This window comes from Strix uralensis, chromosome 1 (assembly GCF_047716275.1).
Source record: "Strix uralensis isolate ZFMK-TIS-50842 chromosome 1, bStrUra1, whole genome shotgun sequence".
Taxonomy (NCBI): Eukaryota; Metazoa; Chordata; class Aves; order Strigiformes; family Strigidae; genus Strix; species Strix uralensis.
Genome location: NC_133972.1, coordinates 97,445,744 through 97,465,739, shown reverse-complemented (window position 1 = coordinate 97,465,739; position 19,996 = coordinate 97,445,744). Strand labels below are relative to the sequence as shown.

The 19,996-nt window shown below is 36.4% G+C and overlaps 1 protein-coding gene across 1 annotated transcript in view; it reads right to left on the bottom strand.

The window, feature by feature from the left end:
* LOC141938195 (ATP-binding cassette sub-family A member 13-like) overlaps window positions 1–19,996 on the bottom strand; it is a 166,216-nt gene that overhangs the window by 119,468 nt on the left and 26,752 nt on the right. The window contains exons 12-16 of the mRNA XM_074857198.1: window positions 18,630–18,807; window positions 15,146–15,285; window positions 9,801–9,914; window positions 8,646–8,736; window positions 2,060–2,236 (exon numbers count right to left, since the gene is read on the bottom strand). Coding sequence (XP_074713299.1) covers window positions 2,060–2,236; window positions 8,646–8,736; window positions 9,801–9,914; window positions 15,146–15,285; window positions 18,630–18,807 — 700 coding nt within the window. The remainder of the gene's footprint in view (window positions 1–2,059; window positions 2,237–8,645; window positions 8,737–9,800; window positions 9,915–15,145; window positions 15,286–18,629; window positions 18,808–19,996) is intronic.

The following is a 19,996-nucleotide window of genomic DNA, read 5'->3' as shown; positions in this document are numbered from 1 at the left end:
AGGCTTATGAGATTTATGCTATTTACACAGTTAACTCAGGACCAGTTATCATATGATAGTAGGATACATTAACCTGTCAGAGCAGGCCTCTAAAATTTCTTGACCCTCCAACACAAGAATGCTGTTTCATAAAGACTTACATTTTTACATTCATGAATTTGAAATGTAAAAAAAAAATTTCACATGATAAATGGGTTTGCAACATTCATTTTTATCTGAGAAAGTTTCTTCTGTGATTTGCTTTTTTTAATTATGTTTTATTCTCTTTGTATCCAGAATTAACTCCTTTTTGGGGACTAATCTCAATTCCACAATTGAAAGCAGCGGCCATAAAATTTGTCCATCAAAGGATAACAGCCCCTGGAAGTGGGTGACAAAGTAAACAGTACTGACCCACTAAAATTTACTTTGATTTTTCATTTTTGAGTCAATTACAAAACAGCTTTTTTAGCACAGCAGAATTTGCATGTTTATTTTCTCTAGCTCTGTATAAAAAAAAAAAAAAAAAAGCAGGTAAAAGCTTAACCTGTAGCTGGAAAGATGAAGTCAAATACAGCAAATTGGTTGTATTTTATTTCTGGATGACCCAGACTTTTTAGGACTTCTTGATGAATGTGAAATGTTTACCTCTTTTCCTTAGAAAAGGGAAGAGATGTCTTACCTACCACCTGGCTCTCTGAAAGATAATATGACATAGAATACTTTACTCTGCTGTAAAGCTTATCCTTTCACCTGGTCAATCTCATTTTCCCATTTATGCAAACATTTAGTTTCCTAAGACATTTCATGAGCCTATGAAGGCTTCGAAGACTACAAACAGAGAAAATAAGGAAAATTCCACTTTAGTTTCATATGGAATGTAGGAATGTATGCCTATATCTGAGCATGTAATATTGACACATTGAACACATCAGGTGCCTTAAAATGCCATCTTCTTTCTTTAAGCAGATAAGGCCACAGTACTGGGAAAACTCCCAAGAAATGTCTTGGCTTATGTTAGCATATGACCTTCCCTATGTAAGAAGCAAAATGGATCTAGAACTTGACAATTCAATTTTCTGGGGACCAAGATCTATCTGACTGTTTCTTCCCTTGAAGAGGTAAACAATTTCACCCCTTACAAAGTACTCCTGAGAAATTTTCCGAAATTATGGTATGGCCTGTCAGTTTTACGTCAATGGAGGGTGGTCATTTCCATGTTCTGCAGATGGGGGTAGAGTGCAGGTTACAGAACAAACGTAGAATTCCAGACTGAGTAGTTTCATTCTCTAGAACTGCTTTGACGTCTTCTGGTGTGTACTTACAGGAGTCCAGGGAGACAATAAAAATCAAAACAACAGGGCAAAAAAAAGTGGCACACATAGACTGAAATGGGGCACTCTTTTGGAAACGCTACATACAACTTAAATCATTCTATATGAGAAAAGAAGGTGCATAATAAGAAAAACATTCTTGTCTTTTAAACTATTTTGTACAATTAATTGATTCTTAGCAATAAGGATATAATACAGGAAAAGAGAGCGTATCCCAGGAAAGAAAAGAAATATATCTGTTGCTTAAGAATTTATTTACTCTGAATAAACAAGTTAATTTCTCTGACATGTTGGTTTAAGAATAAAACTTACCAAAATATCCCTTTCTTCCCTCCTTTTTGCAAAGCCAAGAATATAAAAATTAAAATTTGAAAGGATGTAAACTAGATGATCTTGTCATAATATGTAGTCATTTCCTCGGTAGTAGACATTTTCCAGCTCTTTTTATTCTACTTTAAATATTTACAACTATTCCTTTCAATATTTTGTTAGAAATAACAGAATCCAAGGATTCATTTGGCACTTCCACAATCAAAACAATATAATTAGTCTTTACAGCATATATTACAGCATTCAAATATTGGGGAATACCTCTAAGATAAACCTGCTTTATTTTGCCTGTATTATTTGTGGTTTTATACATACTTTGAAACTGTGTAAACTTAACCTATCTTATCAATAAACACAGACAACAACTACAAAGTCTGATGTTTTCTGTCAATATATATTTTAAATAAGGTACTTACTAGCCAAAAACATATTTTGCTGCATGAGTTCATGAGCCTTCTCTTCCAATTTCTCAACAGAGTCAAAAGGCTGGAAACGGTCCAGTAACACACAGGAAGAGATATTTACTACAAGCTGTGACAACAGGTCAATCTGTTTACTTGCTGAGCTGTTAAGCATCTTGTTCATCATAGTTTCTAAGATGAGGAAACAAATTAGACTTCTTTAGTTTTAATGAACAGAAAGGTATGTTCTCACCTGTACATCCTATAAGAGTAAATACCATTTGTATTTTAAAAAAGGAAGAAGTTTTAAAGCATAGCAATTTTAGTGTGAACTTGTGAAAGTGTAGTTCATGTTTCAGTGGCTTTTACAAGTTCTCAGCTACATTTTCCATCAATTTCAGAGCAACAAAAATGTAACAAATTCTAGCAGAGTTCTAGAAAGAGACCATGTCCTTGAAGCTGTAGGACTTTTAACATTTCCTTATCTTTCCACAAGTACTTCCACAAATACAAGTGAGTTACTTTGAATATCACAGTAGAGATCCATCTCTTTCATCTAGTAGTTTTGTTGGAAGTGTGGGAAAAGCAAAACAGCAAAAAAACTGCAAAATACACATTTCCTTAACTCATGGTGCCCAGAACAAACAGAAGACAGGATGGAGATCCAATGATTTGTGGTGCTGTGGCACCAAAGACGAATGTGAAGCAAGGTGGAGGCCACGCGGTTCTGTTCTTCCACTTTTCTCAAGGAATATTTGACATGACTATGCAGATTTATCCCCTGCTCTTCCTCTTCTCTCAAGGACTGTTTTGCAGAACTCTGTGGACCTTATCTCTCATTCTTCCTCTATTCCCACAAAAACAGTGCACACCTTGCACCAAGGAATGTGCTGTGTCGTTACTCAAGAAACAATGGCTTGACCACAGTCCCACCCACTCACACACACATACTCAGATAAATAGTACCCTGAGCTTGTATCTAACTCAGAGGGACAATAATCCAATACCAAATCAGAGAGACAGATCGATGGGTTTGTGCTCCTCGCCTCCCTCCCCAGCCTCAGGAGGGACACCTTTTGGTAAGATTTGGGCCATCAGCTATGTCAAGTGATTACCCAGGAACTAAGTGTGTGTGATTGTAATCGTTTTCTGTGTGTAGTGCTATACAGTCAACCTGCAGTTTGTGCATTTATTGTAGGCAATCTCAAAGAATCTGTAGGTGTTGCATAAGAATAAACCATACTATTTGAGAACCTGACTGCTGCTCTTGAATGCAACCAGACCTACAGCACTTGGGCTGTTTGTGCATCTGGTGTCAGGCCTATAGTTATGGCCATAATTGGCATACCTGTTAAGAGAGAAGTCCAGCCACCCCTAGCCCCTCTAATATCTGAGGACCATCTAGAACACAAGGGGATTCATCTCTTACCAAATTAATTCGTTACCTTAAATGCACCGTGTGTTGGCCAGTTCTTCCCTCCTTGACTGCAAATATTTCAAGAATGTTGTTATATAGGGCATAAGCATTTTGACTCAAGCCCTACATTTAAAAAGCATCTGAAAAAAGTCTATAACCCCTCTATTTTTACTTTGATCTTATCTGTGGATCCAGGATGAAAGTATACCTCAGCCAAAGCCTGGTTTCCAAAAACACTGAACCTTCGGAGGATTTCAGATCTTCATCCATTGGTAGAGAATGTAGATGTAGATGAATGGATACATACATCCTTATGTTTGAGAGAATAACCAGAAGGATAGCATGATCTAGAAACAATCTTAACTCATCTGGATTTCATGGGAACATCTAGATTTCTCAAGTAATAAAAAATGTTATAAAACATCCACACAAGTTTCCATCTTGAATTTTTCAAGACTCACTTGAAGATACAGGCTTTAAAAAGGATAGGTGATCAGCTCATTTGATAACAGTGGTGTCAGACAAACCCTGGATCATAGGTGTTATTCAGTGTCAGCACAGGAAATATTACAATATCTAGAAGGCAGGTAAGTGGAAAAGTGTATGAAGTAGTCTGGAGAAGAGACATGATTACCAATGAGAAAGGATAAAGATCACAAGGAGAAAACGTAGAGGAACTGATAGTCTAGAACTTGGAAGACAGGCAAGCAATGACAGGATGAATTCATTGGTTGAGAGAAAATAGTGCCAAATATAGATACTGTATGTCTTATTTACTGCTATCCTTGAGGAGGACAACAAAGGAAACACCTGTGCTGTTACTTGTTTTGTGGCATTAGAGAGAACAGAATATTCCTAACATTAAGCCCAAGTAGCAGGGTTAAGCTTTCATATATATTTTTGTATATATATATATGTGTGTGTGTGTAATTATATATAGCCATATATATATGCATTATATATACATACAAAAAAAAAATCACAAGAGATCTCTTCACCAGGTGATCTCTGAAAGACCTTAATTTGAAACTGATAATTAACTAAAAAAACTTCTTTCTTATGAATTAAACTACTGAATATTTTAGCGTTAAGCAATACCAACTAGCTTGCTGCTTGCTTGGAGTACAGCATACTTAAATGTTTCTGGAAGCAAAATATTGTCTTTCACAATGTGCACAGACATAACACATATATATGAACAGATACAAACCACAGGAAAGTTTTAGAATTAAGATCTATAGAATTGCCTATCTTTCATTTTTCCCATTTATAAATGTAACAATTATTAATAAAAAACTTGGCAAATCCATTTTCACTATTATCTTCGTAGTTTATTATATACCAACTCAGCCCTTATATTCCACTTAGCTTGTTTGAGATATCATTAAGTAACTGGGAAGAAATATAACTGGTTTATGTAAATCTACTAGGTAGAAGTGCTAATTAAGTAAAAGCTTGCAAGAAGAATAAATTAGAATAAAGCAGGAATTAATTAATTTAAGTCAGAAATTAAGAGAGAGTTTCTAGTTATCGGGTGATTTTGGTGGTGGCACAGTTTTCAGTGATGTTAGAGCTATTTGTTTCCAGCTTTCTATGTACACATAAAACTACTTCATTACAATGAGGGCAGCAGAAGGGTAGCACAGAGAGAAACTGCCTGGTTTTTTTACCCTGGCTGTTATATCCCAGGTCCCATGTAGCTCTCTCTAATGGAGATTCCTTGGTAGTGAAAAAAATACTTCACATTTGGGAGAAATCACAGAAGGACAAGATAGAGACTCAGAGAGCAAGAATCAAAAAGAAGAACCTGCAGCACAACTGCCTCCCAGTGCCTTGAGAGGTTCGTAAGGACTGTGCCCAGTAAGGAGCTCACAAACTCTAGGACAAGGTTTATATAAAGTCAGTTACACTGAGGAAATCATTGCAAATTGCTGGATCAGAAAGCAAGCATAGAGAAATACAGTTGCCTTGCCTGCACAAAGCTAATTTAGAAAGTAAGGGGTTTAAAAAGAAAACCACAAACTTTTATGCATTCAGTTAAATATTCACTTTGTTCCAGGTGAGTAAAACTGACATAGTAACCTTGTAAAACAGTTTTAGAAATTGGTAACTTTGTGAGGTCTTATAGCATGATAATTTTATAGAGAAGTTGGAAGAGTTCTACATCAATCCACTCTGTGTCCATGACACTTTCCAGCAGGAGTAGCAGCATGAATAGCATGTGACTAAGACTGTTAACAATTTTTATAGAATTGTAGAGAAGTAAAAATAAGATACAAACACAAGTACCTTGGATTTGAGCATAATTAGAAGTCAGCTTAATGCAAGTGTAGATGTAATAAAGCAAGGGAATATTTGTTTTAGTTAGAAGACAAAATACATAATCATACAGATTAGATGACTTTAGAAAACTTGAGCTTTGCATGGAAATAAACAGATTGTGAGTGGTAAAACCAATAACATATATGGATACATTTAAGGCTTTAATTGGATCCAAGCAAGATAATTACAGGACTAAAAAGCTGATGCAGTATAAGAGTAATGAAATTTAAAAAAACCCATAAGAACAGAGGTTTACAGTAACAGCTGCACATGATTATAGAATAATAAAATGAACAAAAAAGCATATACAAAACCAACATAAAATTAAGAGGGCATAGGCATTTTTCAAAAAGCAAAATGACAAAGCGAATCTGTAGAAAGAAGTGTAATCAAAATGTAAATGCAGAAGAGTACTCTGGCACTTTGGACAGATCAGCTTCATGAAGGCTTAAATGCTATTGTGATCTACAGTTCATATTGATTTTCACTTTTTGTATTATGGTTTTTTTTATCAAATGTATTCCATTAAAATAAAGACATTCTAGTTTCATAAGTCATTCTACTTAAATGTTTTTCTGTATTCACCATCCAAGACTATTAACCGTTTATTACATATTGCCAAATGTCCTTAGCTCTTTCAAAAAGCTATAGCTTGCGAAACACATGCACAGATTTCTGTGATTATGTTGTCTGCAACAGTGAAGATGGACCTGTTAAGTCCAGAGATCTTGATATCTACCTAATTAAATATTGCTTGCCCATAACCTACCATGTAGTTCCAAACAAAAAAAAAAAAAATCCATCTATTACTCAACTAATATATTCAGACATCTGTGTTTCCAGCAGGCTTCCAGACACCCCTCCTGTCTTTCCAATTGTGTAATTCTGTGGGGTTTTTTTCAGTTGTACTGAGATCCAGCTTCACCACGAGGGGTGAGCTGTGCCTGACCCAGACTAGGCAGTTTAGTGGTTAAGAAAATCTTCCTGAGACACAGCAGATTCAAGTTTGAGTCCATTGCCTAAGAAGGATATTGAGCCCAGATTCTTACTTTCTGGATTGAATTCTGGACACCATTTGCCATTTTTTTTTGGTGAAAATGTGCACAGCTAGTCCTAGCCTTCAAAACAGCTTTCAAATTAAGGCCAGTTTCAGTTAAATCTCACATCCTGTGTGCAAAAGAAAAGTCAAGAGCTTCAGCTCACACCAACCATGACAGCACCAGCTCGGGGCAGTAGTGTAATTTAAGACTGAGAACACACTGCATCATTTACAAGCTCTCAGGAACTTCAGTGGATTTTGTCCATCTCCTGCTTAGAGGCAGGTACCGAAATCCAATAAAAGTGACACTTCATGTACATTTATGTGTTTATTTTAGCTCCAGACTTGATTATTTGACTGTAGAGCAGACTTAATAACCTGTATTGCTGTAAAGTCCATTTCCTTCCAGCAATAAGGGCCACACAGCCCTTTGTGAGGGCATCTGAGAGCTCATCACTGCCCTCCTCCAACAAACAACTGGAACAGATTTGTGTCTGGCTCATAATTATCCTAACACTCACTGATAAGTACACAGATCTGTCCTATCTACCACCATGCTCCTTAGGAAACACCCAGCTCCCTTTGTACATGACATCACACTATCTGTTACTGCATTTTATCCCACTCTTCTCTCTTTCTAGTCCTCAAAATCATGAACTTTTTATAAATTACATTGGACACTGCTTTGGTATGGACAGTTGCTTCTGACATATGTCAACAACCACTTTAAATGTCACACATACCCTACCGACAGCAGGACATATTGAATTTTTATTTAATTATTCAGTTCTTATAAAATCTTCAAGTAACTTAAATTTCCAGCAAAATCCTTTCTCTTCTCCTCCTTAAATCTCTGTATACCAAAATTACCCATAATAATCCCCATCTCCTCCATTATAAACTGTTCCCCTTGGGCTATCTATCTGGCCCTGGAGGGTATATTCTCTACTCCTGGAGGTCTGGCTGCCCAGGCTCAGTACCAATACAGAAGGTGCAGCCAAGGATGGCTGTGACCTGGGGGCACACTGCTGGGCAGCCCCACACAGACAAATGAGCCAGGGCCACTCCTTTCCCATCAGAGCTGCAGAGAGCTGTGGCTGGGCCTGCCCCAGGCTGCAGCTCCCACCACCTCATAGTCTGGCTGTGGACCTGGCCATGGACATGCTGATCTGGGCCCAGACCCCTACCCACGGGTTGACATCCTGGCCTGGCCTCCACATCACTCCCAAGGCCCCGCCTGGCCATCCCAAGGCTGGATCTGACCCTGGTTACTCTCTACGGACATGAGCCTAGTCTTGCTTCTCCCTGATTACAACCATATCCCAAGCTTTTCTGAGGCTCAAGGAAACCACACACAACTAATTCTCAATAAAAAGAGAAAAAAAAATTACAGACAGCTTTTGATTAAACACACTGTATCAAATCTCATTTTCTATTTATTTCCATTTAAGTGATAGATTTCCTTCAAAATTTACCACAAAAATTTACTACTAGCTAACGAAACTGTGACTACTGGGATTAACTCTCCCTTCTCTCCTTTTAAGTATAGCTCCTATGTTAATAACTCTCCCATGGCAATTTGCCGCTTCTAATTTGTTACCAGATTTTCCAAGTCTATCAATATTTTGAAATGCAAATTATCCAGTCACTCAGTAGAAAAAAGACAATTAGAAATATTTGAGACTACCTCAACGAGAGAATTTAAAGTCTGCTCATTTAGTATCATTTAAGTAGGTAAAACATTCAATTTCAACTGAACATAGTTCTAAGTTCAAGTTAAAGTTTAATAACGGTAATCAGTGTGTATACTTTTATGTACATACCATATAGTTGCATTTTTTTAAAGAGTTCTTCCATGTCAATATCCAAATTACTTTCTATAAAGTGCTTTATGAAATTGCTTTGCAGTGCTTCCTAAAATGAAATGTGTTAGAAGTTACATGAGGTTTATCGTCTCTAAAGAAATATAAAATACACATATGCATTCATGTTCAATTCCATTACCGACTTTTCCTGCATAGCACTGAAGAAGTCACTTAGCCTCTCCGTATCTTCAGTCTTCCCCTCTTAACAGGTTAGCTCCACACATTTCAAATAAACAGTGGAACATATACTCCCCAATACTGTACATCACTGTCCTCCTATTTTAACAGTGAGTCCATTCTAATGTCCTTGCAAACCTGCTGGGACAGAAACCTATTTTCTTCTCCTGCAAGACTTTTGGGACATTATACTATTAGCACTAGCAGTAGTAAAATAAATATGTTTAAGTACTGGCATTTGGGAATTCTTTTTACATTATTTTAACTTTCCTTCATTTGCCAAGTTCTAAGGGGGGGGTGGGGGGGTGGGAATTATTAGCTCTACAAGAGCATCCTGGGATCTTCAAGTCTAATGCATGATTGCTAGCATCACTCCTTAATTAAATTTAAAAGTAACAGTTCAACTGATATGTATGGGCCATGACAGAATTCTGTTTATTTTCCCAAAGTGTAACAGCCATAAATGTTTTCACAGGTCAAACATAGCAAAACTAAATCTCATTGGGGAGAAAAAAGGACACGGATATGTAGAATGGGAAAAATCCCAGTAACAACAATGCTCTTTATTTTTAGTTAATATTTCCCACATCTTTTTTTTTAATCAGTTGCATACATTGTTGGAAAAAACAAGTGATAAACAAGCAAGTTCCAGAAAATATTTTATTTCCTATGACCTTATATTTGCTTTAAATAAGTGTATAAAGCTAGTAGGTGTACCTACTTCTTTTATTTCCCCTATTGCCTGGTAATACTGGGCATAGTAAGGTAACATTACTTTTAAGTATTTTCACCTCAGAAGCTTCTCAGTATCACATTGTAGGCTCATAACCTAAAGCTAACCTTTCAGATAGATGGACAGCTTTATATGTGTAGAAATTTGTCTAGATCACATAGCAAATAATTGGAAAATAAGAAGCCATCCCACAGTTCACCAACCTGCAGTCGTGAGACCGTGAGGACATTTCCACTGCTTTTAAAAACCTCAGACATCCTAAGCCATGTCTCAGAATAAGTCTTCAAGTTTTCCACAAAACCAAAAGTGAAATTAGCCTGGGAAAAAGAATACATGGTGACAAATGAAGTAAAAACTGCATAGCAAATCTTAAGAAACAGAAAAAACTGGCAGGCTTCATATCTTCTGCAACTCCTTTCCATTTCACTTTGGCAGTCTGCAGTAAGGATATCAATGTTTTCTTTTTTCTACTTAAGAAATTAAAGGTATTTGTTTCAGTCTTTGAATACAAAGCAAATCAAAGTCTTCCTGCTGTGTGTATGCCTCCTACCTGAAGTATAAAGACCTCTTTATTCTATAATGTCTCTTTCATACAGAGTATCATAGAGGTGCTTCAGAAAAACACACAAAACCACACAGTTAGGACACATTCAAAAGAAAGCATTTGCAGACCTGTGAGTCTTTTATTCAAACTACTTTGAATATATAATAAAAGTGAAAGTTGGAAGGATGGTCTGGAAAATAAATTCAACTGACCAATCAATCTATTTCAAAATACTCTCGCAGAGGAAGACTTGAGTATAGCAAAATATTCTCTGTCCCAGTCCAACATAAGCTGTAATTCCTCTCTTAGTCACTAGCAAACAACCATCAATTTTTTACAGCCTGTTTTAAAAAGATCACAAGCATACTCAAGATTAGAAAATATCGCAGTATCTTTCTGTTTAAATTGGTGTTATCAGTCACAGAAGTGCATTTAACAATCTATTATGGTAGAGATCGTGACATTTCCCAGCAAAGAGTGTCTGCAATGAGTTGTAAACTCCAATTTGAGACCACACTTTTTGCAATAATTCCTATTGAAAGTACACAGTTTTTGCCATAGTAATTTTAAGTGTCTTTTGCAAAATCCCACTGCTAGCACAATACAGGAAAACAATTTGTGGTGGTTCTCTCTTCTTGTTTGTAGCACAGAAGGCCCCAAAGAGACCGTTACAGATAATTTCATTCTCCTGAAGAATTAATGCATCCTCTATGAGTTTCCCCATTCTACTTTCAAATGGAGAGTTATCCTAAATGTAAAACTAAAGTTTGGTGTCCAATCAGCTAAACCAGTTCTTCTGTTAATAAGCAACACAGAAACCCCATGGACTGAAATCCCAGGCCTGAATATTTGGATCATGTAACCCACTGCACAGGCAGGATGGTGACAAGCTGAGGGAGACCAGAAAGGGTGCAAGGGTGAAAAACAGCCAGAATGGGAGATTGCTATTTCCCCAGTACAGAGCAAACATGAGTCATGCTGGAACACAAGGAGATCAAATTTTCAGACATCATTAGAAACTGTTATACCAAACTTCTTGACTTGATTCTGAATAGTGCAAAGAATTTTTTTTTTTTACTTTCAGAGAGCTATAGTAACCATAATGTGCTTGTATTCAACTTTCCTATACAAACAACAACAAAAACTTCTGCAGCAGCATGGATTTCTGGAAAAGATGAATTTTATATAATGTAGAAGCATATTTGAAAGAAATTAAAAGCAGCAAAAGGGTAAGCTGTGTGCAGGAGGTACAGAGACTATTTAATGCAGCATAGACAAAACTGAACAAATATATATTGCCTATCAAAAAAAGATTTGAGAGACTTAAGAAAGACCATATGCATGCACACACACACTACACAGCAGGAAGCTACTAGGAAACATCCTTTTAAAAAATCCAAATCCAAATAAGAATACAAGAAAGACTAGGAAAAAAAGGGATTTTTTTTTTTTTTTTTTTTTTTCCTCCTTCATTTTTTTGTTTTCTCATTCCCCACAGTAGGCTTTTGGGAAGTTCCTGAGCCAGAAGCTTTCTATGCGGAGAACACTTTAGAGAATCTGTCTCAAATTGAAGCAGCAGTAAAAAAAAGGTCATACAATTTAACAAAATGAACAATAAGTAGCTTCCAGGACAAGATAACATCCAGCCAAGAATTCTAACAGTGCTCAAGGACTAAATAGTTGAAGTACTCACTGTAGTGTAACCTCCTGATTAAAATTCCCTTGTTATCAGGGAACCAGAAAATAACAAATGCAATGATATTCATAAAGATGCTAGGGGAACCAGAGGACTACAGACTGATAATTCTAAAATTTGTACTAAGTAAATTTTAATTTTGTTATATAATAATAGTAAATTACAGTAAAGAGTAGTAGTAGAGATAGAGATTAGAAATAAATATAGTTGGGAGATATAAACACAAGATTTTAAAAAAGAAGTGGCCTCAGTTGAAGAACAAGCAAATGAGGAAGAGGTCACTGATGCAGCATATCTCACTATATGAACTATGAATACTAAGGGTTTATATAAGCTCAAAAAGCAAGTGAACAAATTATAGCAAGAAAGTCCTGGCAAGCCTGACCCTTAAGTTTTTGGAAGTTGGGACAGTATTTGGAGGGAATATCACTTTACTGACATGTTCTTCAGTTCTTACCTATACAGCATTTACTGATTACAGTAGGAATCAGAACCCAAAATGGAATGCTTAATCTTACATGGTAAAGCAACTCCCGTGTGTTTGTATGCTAATGACTAGCTGGACTTTGATGTTTAATAGAAATTCTCTTCAAGTTCTCTTCTTCCTGATCAATGAAGATCCATTAAAATAAATATTCTTTATAACACCTAGGCTGGATATTGCCTTTGATTAAAATTAGAGTCTTCAATATCCAGTCCTGTCTGGATTGAATATGTCTAAGCCTCTTCCTGATGTAACAATAAATAAAAATGTTATTTTGAGCTTACTGAACTGCTTTTATAATGACATCTTTTAACAGACAGACAAGTCAAGTGTGCTTATGCAAAGCCAGAGAGGATATGTAAGTTTAGAATAAGAACTTACTCAGCTCATTATCAATTTTTCTAATTATACTAGACAATAAGGCAGGGAACTGAAATTAATGAATTTGCTAGACTGGCTTCTTTCATTTCTCATTGTCTTGCTGCACTTATATTTTTTTATATATATATATTTGTGTATATATATCTATTCTGACTGTTCCAATTACAAAGAAATAGCACAAAGTTGTGCCAATGTGACTGCCTGAATATAAGATCTACTCTGAGAATCTTTTGAAATAATAAATACTTTCATAAGATCATCTCATCAGTGGTGAAAAGTTCAGTTGCGAAAGCACAGATCAAAGACATCACACGTGGTCTTTGAACTCCTGGATGCCAGTTGCTACTGAACATTTTTGCTCTGTCAGCACTGCAGCCTGTAGGTTTTTTTCACTTTCATTGTTATTCTACACATTAAAACTGTTGACTTCTCAGAAGGTAAAACCAGCAACCTCACAATTTATCGAAGAATGGTCAATTACAGACTCTTAATAAAAATAGTCCATGTGAAAAATTTACAAATATATCTTAGTACACAAACGTCAATGTTCTTTATAGCTTTAATCCTCTACTTTCTATTCTAGTAAATAGCTGTCATGGGGTCACATAGTCCAAAGGAAATTAAAACTTCTGTTCCAATTTCAGTAGGCTGCGTAAGAGGTACAAGGTCAGATTTTAGTAGCCATGTTCAAGATATCTGGGACAATATTTTACGTTTAAGTTTTGTTTCTGTTCAAGCAATAGCTGATAGGATTCTGTAATAAAACAAATTTTAAAATTGCTGAAGAAACTTTCCTGCTACTTTCATATTTACACATAAACAGATACACATCCTTAATTGCCTGTTAGGTCTACAGGTTTGGGGGAAAGGTGGGTGTGTATTTATATAGATTCCTGAATAAGGTGACAGAACTCTTGTGAGCCTGAGAATACATGAGAAGGAGAGATTATGCTAGAGGCATCTACCAGAATCTTTGTATTGTTCCAGAGCATTAAAAAAAAAAAAAAAAAATACCACAAAAAAATGAAAAACAAAGAACACAAGCAAACTTCATTCTGAACTGTATTACTCAGTCTTGATTTCACTAAAAGATCTATAGGGGAACACAACATATGTCAGGAGATTTATCTTTCTTATAGATGCTTTTAAGAATGTGGTTTCAGCATATTGGCAAAATAATGTGGAAATGTCTTAAGTGCATTATTCTAAATGTCATTGTAACAGAGAATTTAATTACGTATTCAGAACTATTTGGAATTTTTATAATTTCTTACAACTTATCCTTTATAGAATTTCCATCTATAAAGAGCAGCTTTATTTTTAGCTGACTAAAAATTTAAAATTAATTATAGTCGACTCCAGAGAGATGGCCTATTGCCCAAATTCGGTTCTTTAACTACAAAATATTAAATCACTGAAATTTTATTTTTAATTCATAGCAGAAACTATAGTTACCTAGTATCTGCTATCTAACACACGCTTTTTAGCTTAGCTCTTTTTACTATCTTTTTAGAGCATAAGTCAGAATACCATGATGTACTCCATTTAAGCGGAAAATAGTCACCATCACATTTAAAGTTATATAATCTTTTTGTGTACCACTTACAAGCAGTAATGCTTTTTTCTAGATTCTAAATTAACCTAAATTACCATTCCCGCAATAAGTAACATTTCAGGATAAAAATCATGTGTTTGCAAGATAAATACAAAATTTGCACAGAACTCTAATGTGTACTTAAAATAAGCCGTGATCCCTCCTCCTACAGAAGTGCCTCAAAGCTAGTCATGAACAAACATGTCTTTGTAGATTATCATGCTCAAGACAAAGCACCTACCATATCAAAACTGCAGAGACAGTAAAAACTGTTGAATAATATCAAGTCATCAGTGTCCACACATATGGCAGCTCAGCTATTACTGGTCATTCATACTACTGGTGTTAGAAACATAATCAGGAAGGATGCACTGTAGGTTGGATGCTTTTTATTTTTTAAAGACAGCTCAGTCACTCTCTCAGAACAGGCTTTTGTTCCTGGGGTGTCCCTTCCCCACAGTTCCCTATGCTGCCCCATTAGAGTTCCCATCATAAGAAAATGTTGAGGGCTAAAGCACACTTGGAATATGTATATCCTGCACCTTGATACAGGTTCACATGACACTTCTGCTAATGTGTTCTTTTTAATCTTTCTATACAAGGGTTAAGGGGCTTTGAAAATTCTGCTTTTCACACTGAGGTGAAACGACTGTAAGAAGTAGGATAAAAGTTAAGGGAAATATTAAGCTTTAAGTGGGAACAAAGTGAGAACTCAGGGGACAGGGTGGATCCAGTTTTCTGAAAGGCAATTATCCAATTGCTTCTACCTACCCTGAGAGAAATGGACCTTTAAAATGAAGTACAAAGACAAAATCAATAAACAGAAATAGTGTTTCTTTTGATACTCACTTTCTCCATGACGAGGTCAATCATGTTGATGTTTGAATTGTACAGTATCTTCCCATGTAATAAAGGTTTCAGGAAAGTCCATAGCAAAGCCCCATTAGAAGACTGCAAAATCTCCTGATAAAGCTTCAAGCAAAATGGAGCTGCAAAAACAAAGACAGAGTCACATTTATGACAGACAACACAGGTGAGGTTGGATTATTATTATTATTTTTAATTAAAATAAAATCTTGAGCCTTAATTTAAGGTCCGCCATAGCACCATGCCAAATACCATCCAACTGCCACTAAGCAATCACTACAGGTCCCTGAATAGAAACTGTTTAACCACAGTCTACGATAGTCTTGAGAATGCAGAACTCTAAATATTAGACAAGAAAAAAAGAATTAGAATCCAAATGTTACTGTAAAAGCCAGCAGAGGAACTCTCTAAGACTCATTTTGGAGTTTTAGAAAGCAGGCATTCTTTATTGCAGCACTGGGTGCACATGTGAATAGCTTCACAAAGGTGAGCACACTCCCATATCTATAAGTGGCAGCTAATATACAGTGAGATTATACATATTGATAACTTTTCCAAGAAATGAGTTACGTATGCGTTAGATTTCCTGAAACTAACTACAATATCTGCATCCTAATTACACATGTGCTTTCTTCCTGGGTGGTGGTCTGGAGGGGTCCCTGGTAGTTGTTGGTAGTCTTCCTCACTGTGTCTGCTGGTTGACCTTAGTGCTCACGCATGCTCACAAAAGTCTGTTTAGGAGGTGTTGTGCAGCTCTGTTGTGTCTTAGCTGGTTTGTTTTAATTTGTCCTGACCTTGTTTCTGTTATCTTCAAGAATAGGCCCCAACTGTCTTATTTACTACTGTCTTATCTTCAAACCCCCTTCTTCTTCATGTTTGTGAAAAGCAGTCTGTGGACCCCATGTATCCTAAAAGTTACATTAGTGCATTTTAGAGCGGAAGGACACATGCAAAACCTCTGCTCACAAAATGAATGCTGAGCGAAGAGTCACCGTAAAAAAAAGAGACTCACTCCACACCCTCAGTTGTTCTGCAGCTTTCTATTCCTACATAAGAAAGAAGTATGAATACACAAATTCCTTCACAAATACAGACTTCTTTATCTGTATAATTTCTAAGAACCTAGCAAAAATACAGGAAAATAATTTGGCATGACACTTAAATTCTTGCTTTGAAAAATCTAATCAATTCACTTTTCCATTCCTTAACCAAAAAACATGTTCCTACATCAGATGGGGCTATTAATGCAAGAGCATGTCCTTCAGAACTAGGATCCAAGGAATAGCTCCCAAGATATCCCACTGCATTTCCACTCAAGTAAAGACAATTAGTTTCCTGTGAGAGACATTTAGATTTTTATGCCCAGCCCATGTGTTTTGGAGTATTTTATTATTCATTATGAGTATTTTAGAAATATCCCATTTCCAGTGCTGTGAGGAAATATTAAATAATGTCATTAACTCCTCAAGGAAGGCAAATTATTGTACATAATGGAAAACTAAGCCAAAAATATTTAAACTCCTGCCAAAAGTTAAAGAAATGAATGTCAGAAATGTATCATTAAGACCACCCAGGTCTTTGCCCAAATTTTTACTTTCTTCAAGGAAACAATCATTACTAAACACACTCATTGTTAAATGATAGCAAAGAATTAAGAGGCTCCAAGCTGGCCTGTCAGAAACATCAATATGCTAAAGACACAGAAGGCTTGCTAATCTGAGTTTGCTTTGATTTTCAGAAAGTCATTGGCAAGTGTCTGGTACACAAAATACATACAAAGTTGTGGTGGTTTGACCTTGGCTAAATGCCAGGTACCCACCAAGTCGCTCTATCACTTCCCCCCCCTTTCCCCTTTTTTTCTCAACAGGGCAAAGAAGGGAAAGAAAATAAGATAGGAAAACAAAACAACCCTTGTGGGTAAAACAACAGCAGTTTTAATATAAGCAAAGTGAAGCAAAGGTCCGCGCGCAGAAGCAAAAAAAAAAAAAAAACAGATTTATTCTCTACTTCCCATGAACAGGCGATGTCGGGCCTTCTCAGGAAGCAGGGCTCCAATACGTGTAGTGGTTGCCTCGGAGGACCAAGGGTGACCCCACCCCCTTCCTCCTTTCTCCCAGCTTTATACTGAGCAGACGTCATATGGTATGGAATATCCCTTTGGTCAGTTCAGGTCAGCTGTCCTGGTTGTGTCCCCTCCCAAGATCTTGCCCACCCCGTCCCACTTTGGGGGGGGAAATGTCAGAAAGAGCCTTGGTGCTGTGTAAGCACTACTCAGCAGTAGCCACAACACCAGTGTGCTATCAATACCCTGTCAGCTCCCAACATAAAACACAGCACCATGAGGGCTGCTACAGGGGAAAACCAATTCTGGCTCAGCCAGACCCAGTATAAAAGTTAATCACTGTGAAGGAGTACAAATCAAGTTTCTGTGGCCTCATATAATTATTTTTTACTTTCATTTTCCATTGACTCATTTAACAATTTGTAAAATACGGAAAACAGTATTGATTCAGTGATAGGAATGAGAAACTAACTGATGCTTTAAAGATATTTCAAGGTCCTAAGGTAAAATGTCTTACAACATTCCAGAGTTGTAACAATATTAAAAAAAAAAAAAAAAAATCATCAAGAGACAGATAGGGCTTGTGGCTTAAACAGCTTTGAAAGAGACTAAGCCCCAAACAATCTCTCTAATCAGGCATCCTGTTAACTCCATTCTTCAAATAGAAAAGAAACACAGAGCTGCCTGCTTTCTGCTATCCCACACACAAGTGAAGAAGGCTAGGGCAGAGCTCTGGCTCCCTCCCAAGAGTACCAGCCAAGTCAGAGTGTTTCTGGCTGTAGAAACTGATAGATGATAGAGCCATGATTCACAGTCACAGATTCTTCCCTAGTGACACTCTATCACTGCATGCTTCTTTTATACAGGGCCACCAAGGCACTAACAAGGTTATTAACAATATTAAAATTAATCAGGGTAAGTCAAATGTATATTGAGGAAAGGGAGCAAAAGTGAAATTATGTAAGAACTAAGAGAATTTCTGGGCACTTGATAAAGAGAATAGGAATATCAACTATTAAAAAACTTATCCAGAGGGCTTACATATTTTACTGCACAATAATACCACAGCTGTTCACAGAAGAAAGGTATGCAGCCATAAATTCTGAATCTTGTATTTCAAAGATATATTTTTAATATCAAGTGCTTTAAAAATTCTAATAAATATGTCTCTAAGACAGGAATATTCTTATTTATTATTTGCAAAGATAAAAAACAACCAGAATCACTTGTGTCTCATCCACAATTATCTCGTAGCCATAAAACTTTTATTGACCAACCCTTGTGCTCAGGATTACAGTGTCAACTGAGACGTCAGCTGGTATATAAACATTACCATTTAAGAGGGAAAAATGTCTCTAAACTCTGAATGCATACATGCAACTTGTGATTGTTAGTTTTTCTTACTTGAGTCTTCAGGAATGCCGTATTTTGCCATATTGCCCTCCAAGAGTCCCATGATCCTGGGCATATCGATGAACAGATTTGCATTGCTGAAAAATGAAGATTCTTCTTTACACACTGCCTTGATTGCAGACTCCAGGGATCCAACAGCTGAACTTCTGAACTGCCCACCTTGTAAGAACTAGAACAAACAATCAGACATACAGATGAATCAGAGTTGCTTTTAGTAGCTTCAGGGAGTAGCCCTGGTGTTCTCTCAATATTGGCATCCAAGGAGATTGACAAAATTATTCTGCTGAAACTGCCTACAAGAATAAGGGCCTGCTGTGCTCTTTTGTGTTCTGATCACCTTTATCATGGGGGAAAAAAGAAAGATAATACAGGTTTAATTACTTGATGAAAGACGGTAGTATAATGTACTACATTAAACTTTGAAAAATACTTGTATCAGGCAGAAAAGGAATGAAAATATCAAGACAACTGGACTACAGATTCCATGCTTACAATGTCAGTTTTCACAAAGTCTGCTCTTCTGGTAGATTACTCCTGTGTCACAAAGACAGCAGAAACAATCAAAACCATTTTGCATATGAATGTTTGCAGTGAAAATGGTTGCTAAGAAGAAAAACTATATTCAAGTGCACGTCTTTTAACTTGTTAGATGTGTTGCTAGTTTTTGTACGTCTTGAGTCATACCAGCATTTATTATTGCCATTTGCTCATGACTAGCATACATCTAATAAGGAGAACAATCTGACTGCTTTTATGGCTTGAGCACCATCATTTACCACATTCCAAAAAAATAAAACCAGCTTCCTCTGTGCAGCTTAATTTTTCAAATAAGGTGTAAATGGTATCTCATGGAAGGCTGTACAGGTGCACAGTTCTAAGAGTGGACACAAGTGAAAGGCAATGTGCTTCCAGAGTATAACTGAAGGATGAATTGGCTTGCCTGATACTCAGTACTGTTGCAGATGCTTGTCAAGAAAAACATAACTAAACTATCAGGCATCATTTGAAGGCTGTAGAACTGACAAATAAAAAAAATATACTGTGATATGTCAACCAAACAACATTTGACACTGAAATAAATTAGCATTTTATCACTAGAATTTTATTTTTTTTTAACAGAAGAGTCAATTTTCAAAGTAGTACGGCCCTTTACATGAAGAATAAATCACAGACCGTTTAGAGATTGTGCTGTTAGTAACAGTTTATCCTGATCAATGCATTTACTGAAGTGTCAGGTGCTTCTTTAGTAATCCTGGAGGAATATTAGAAAGTATTATTTAAAACATAGTGTTGGCTGCTCCCAAAAATCTGACTTTTTGCATACAGTTTCAGCATAGAGCATAGTAAATAAATAATAT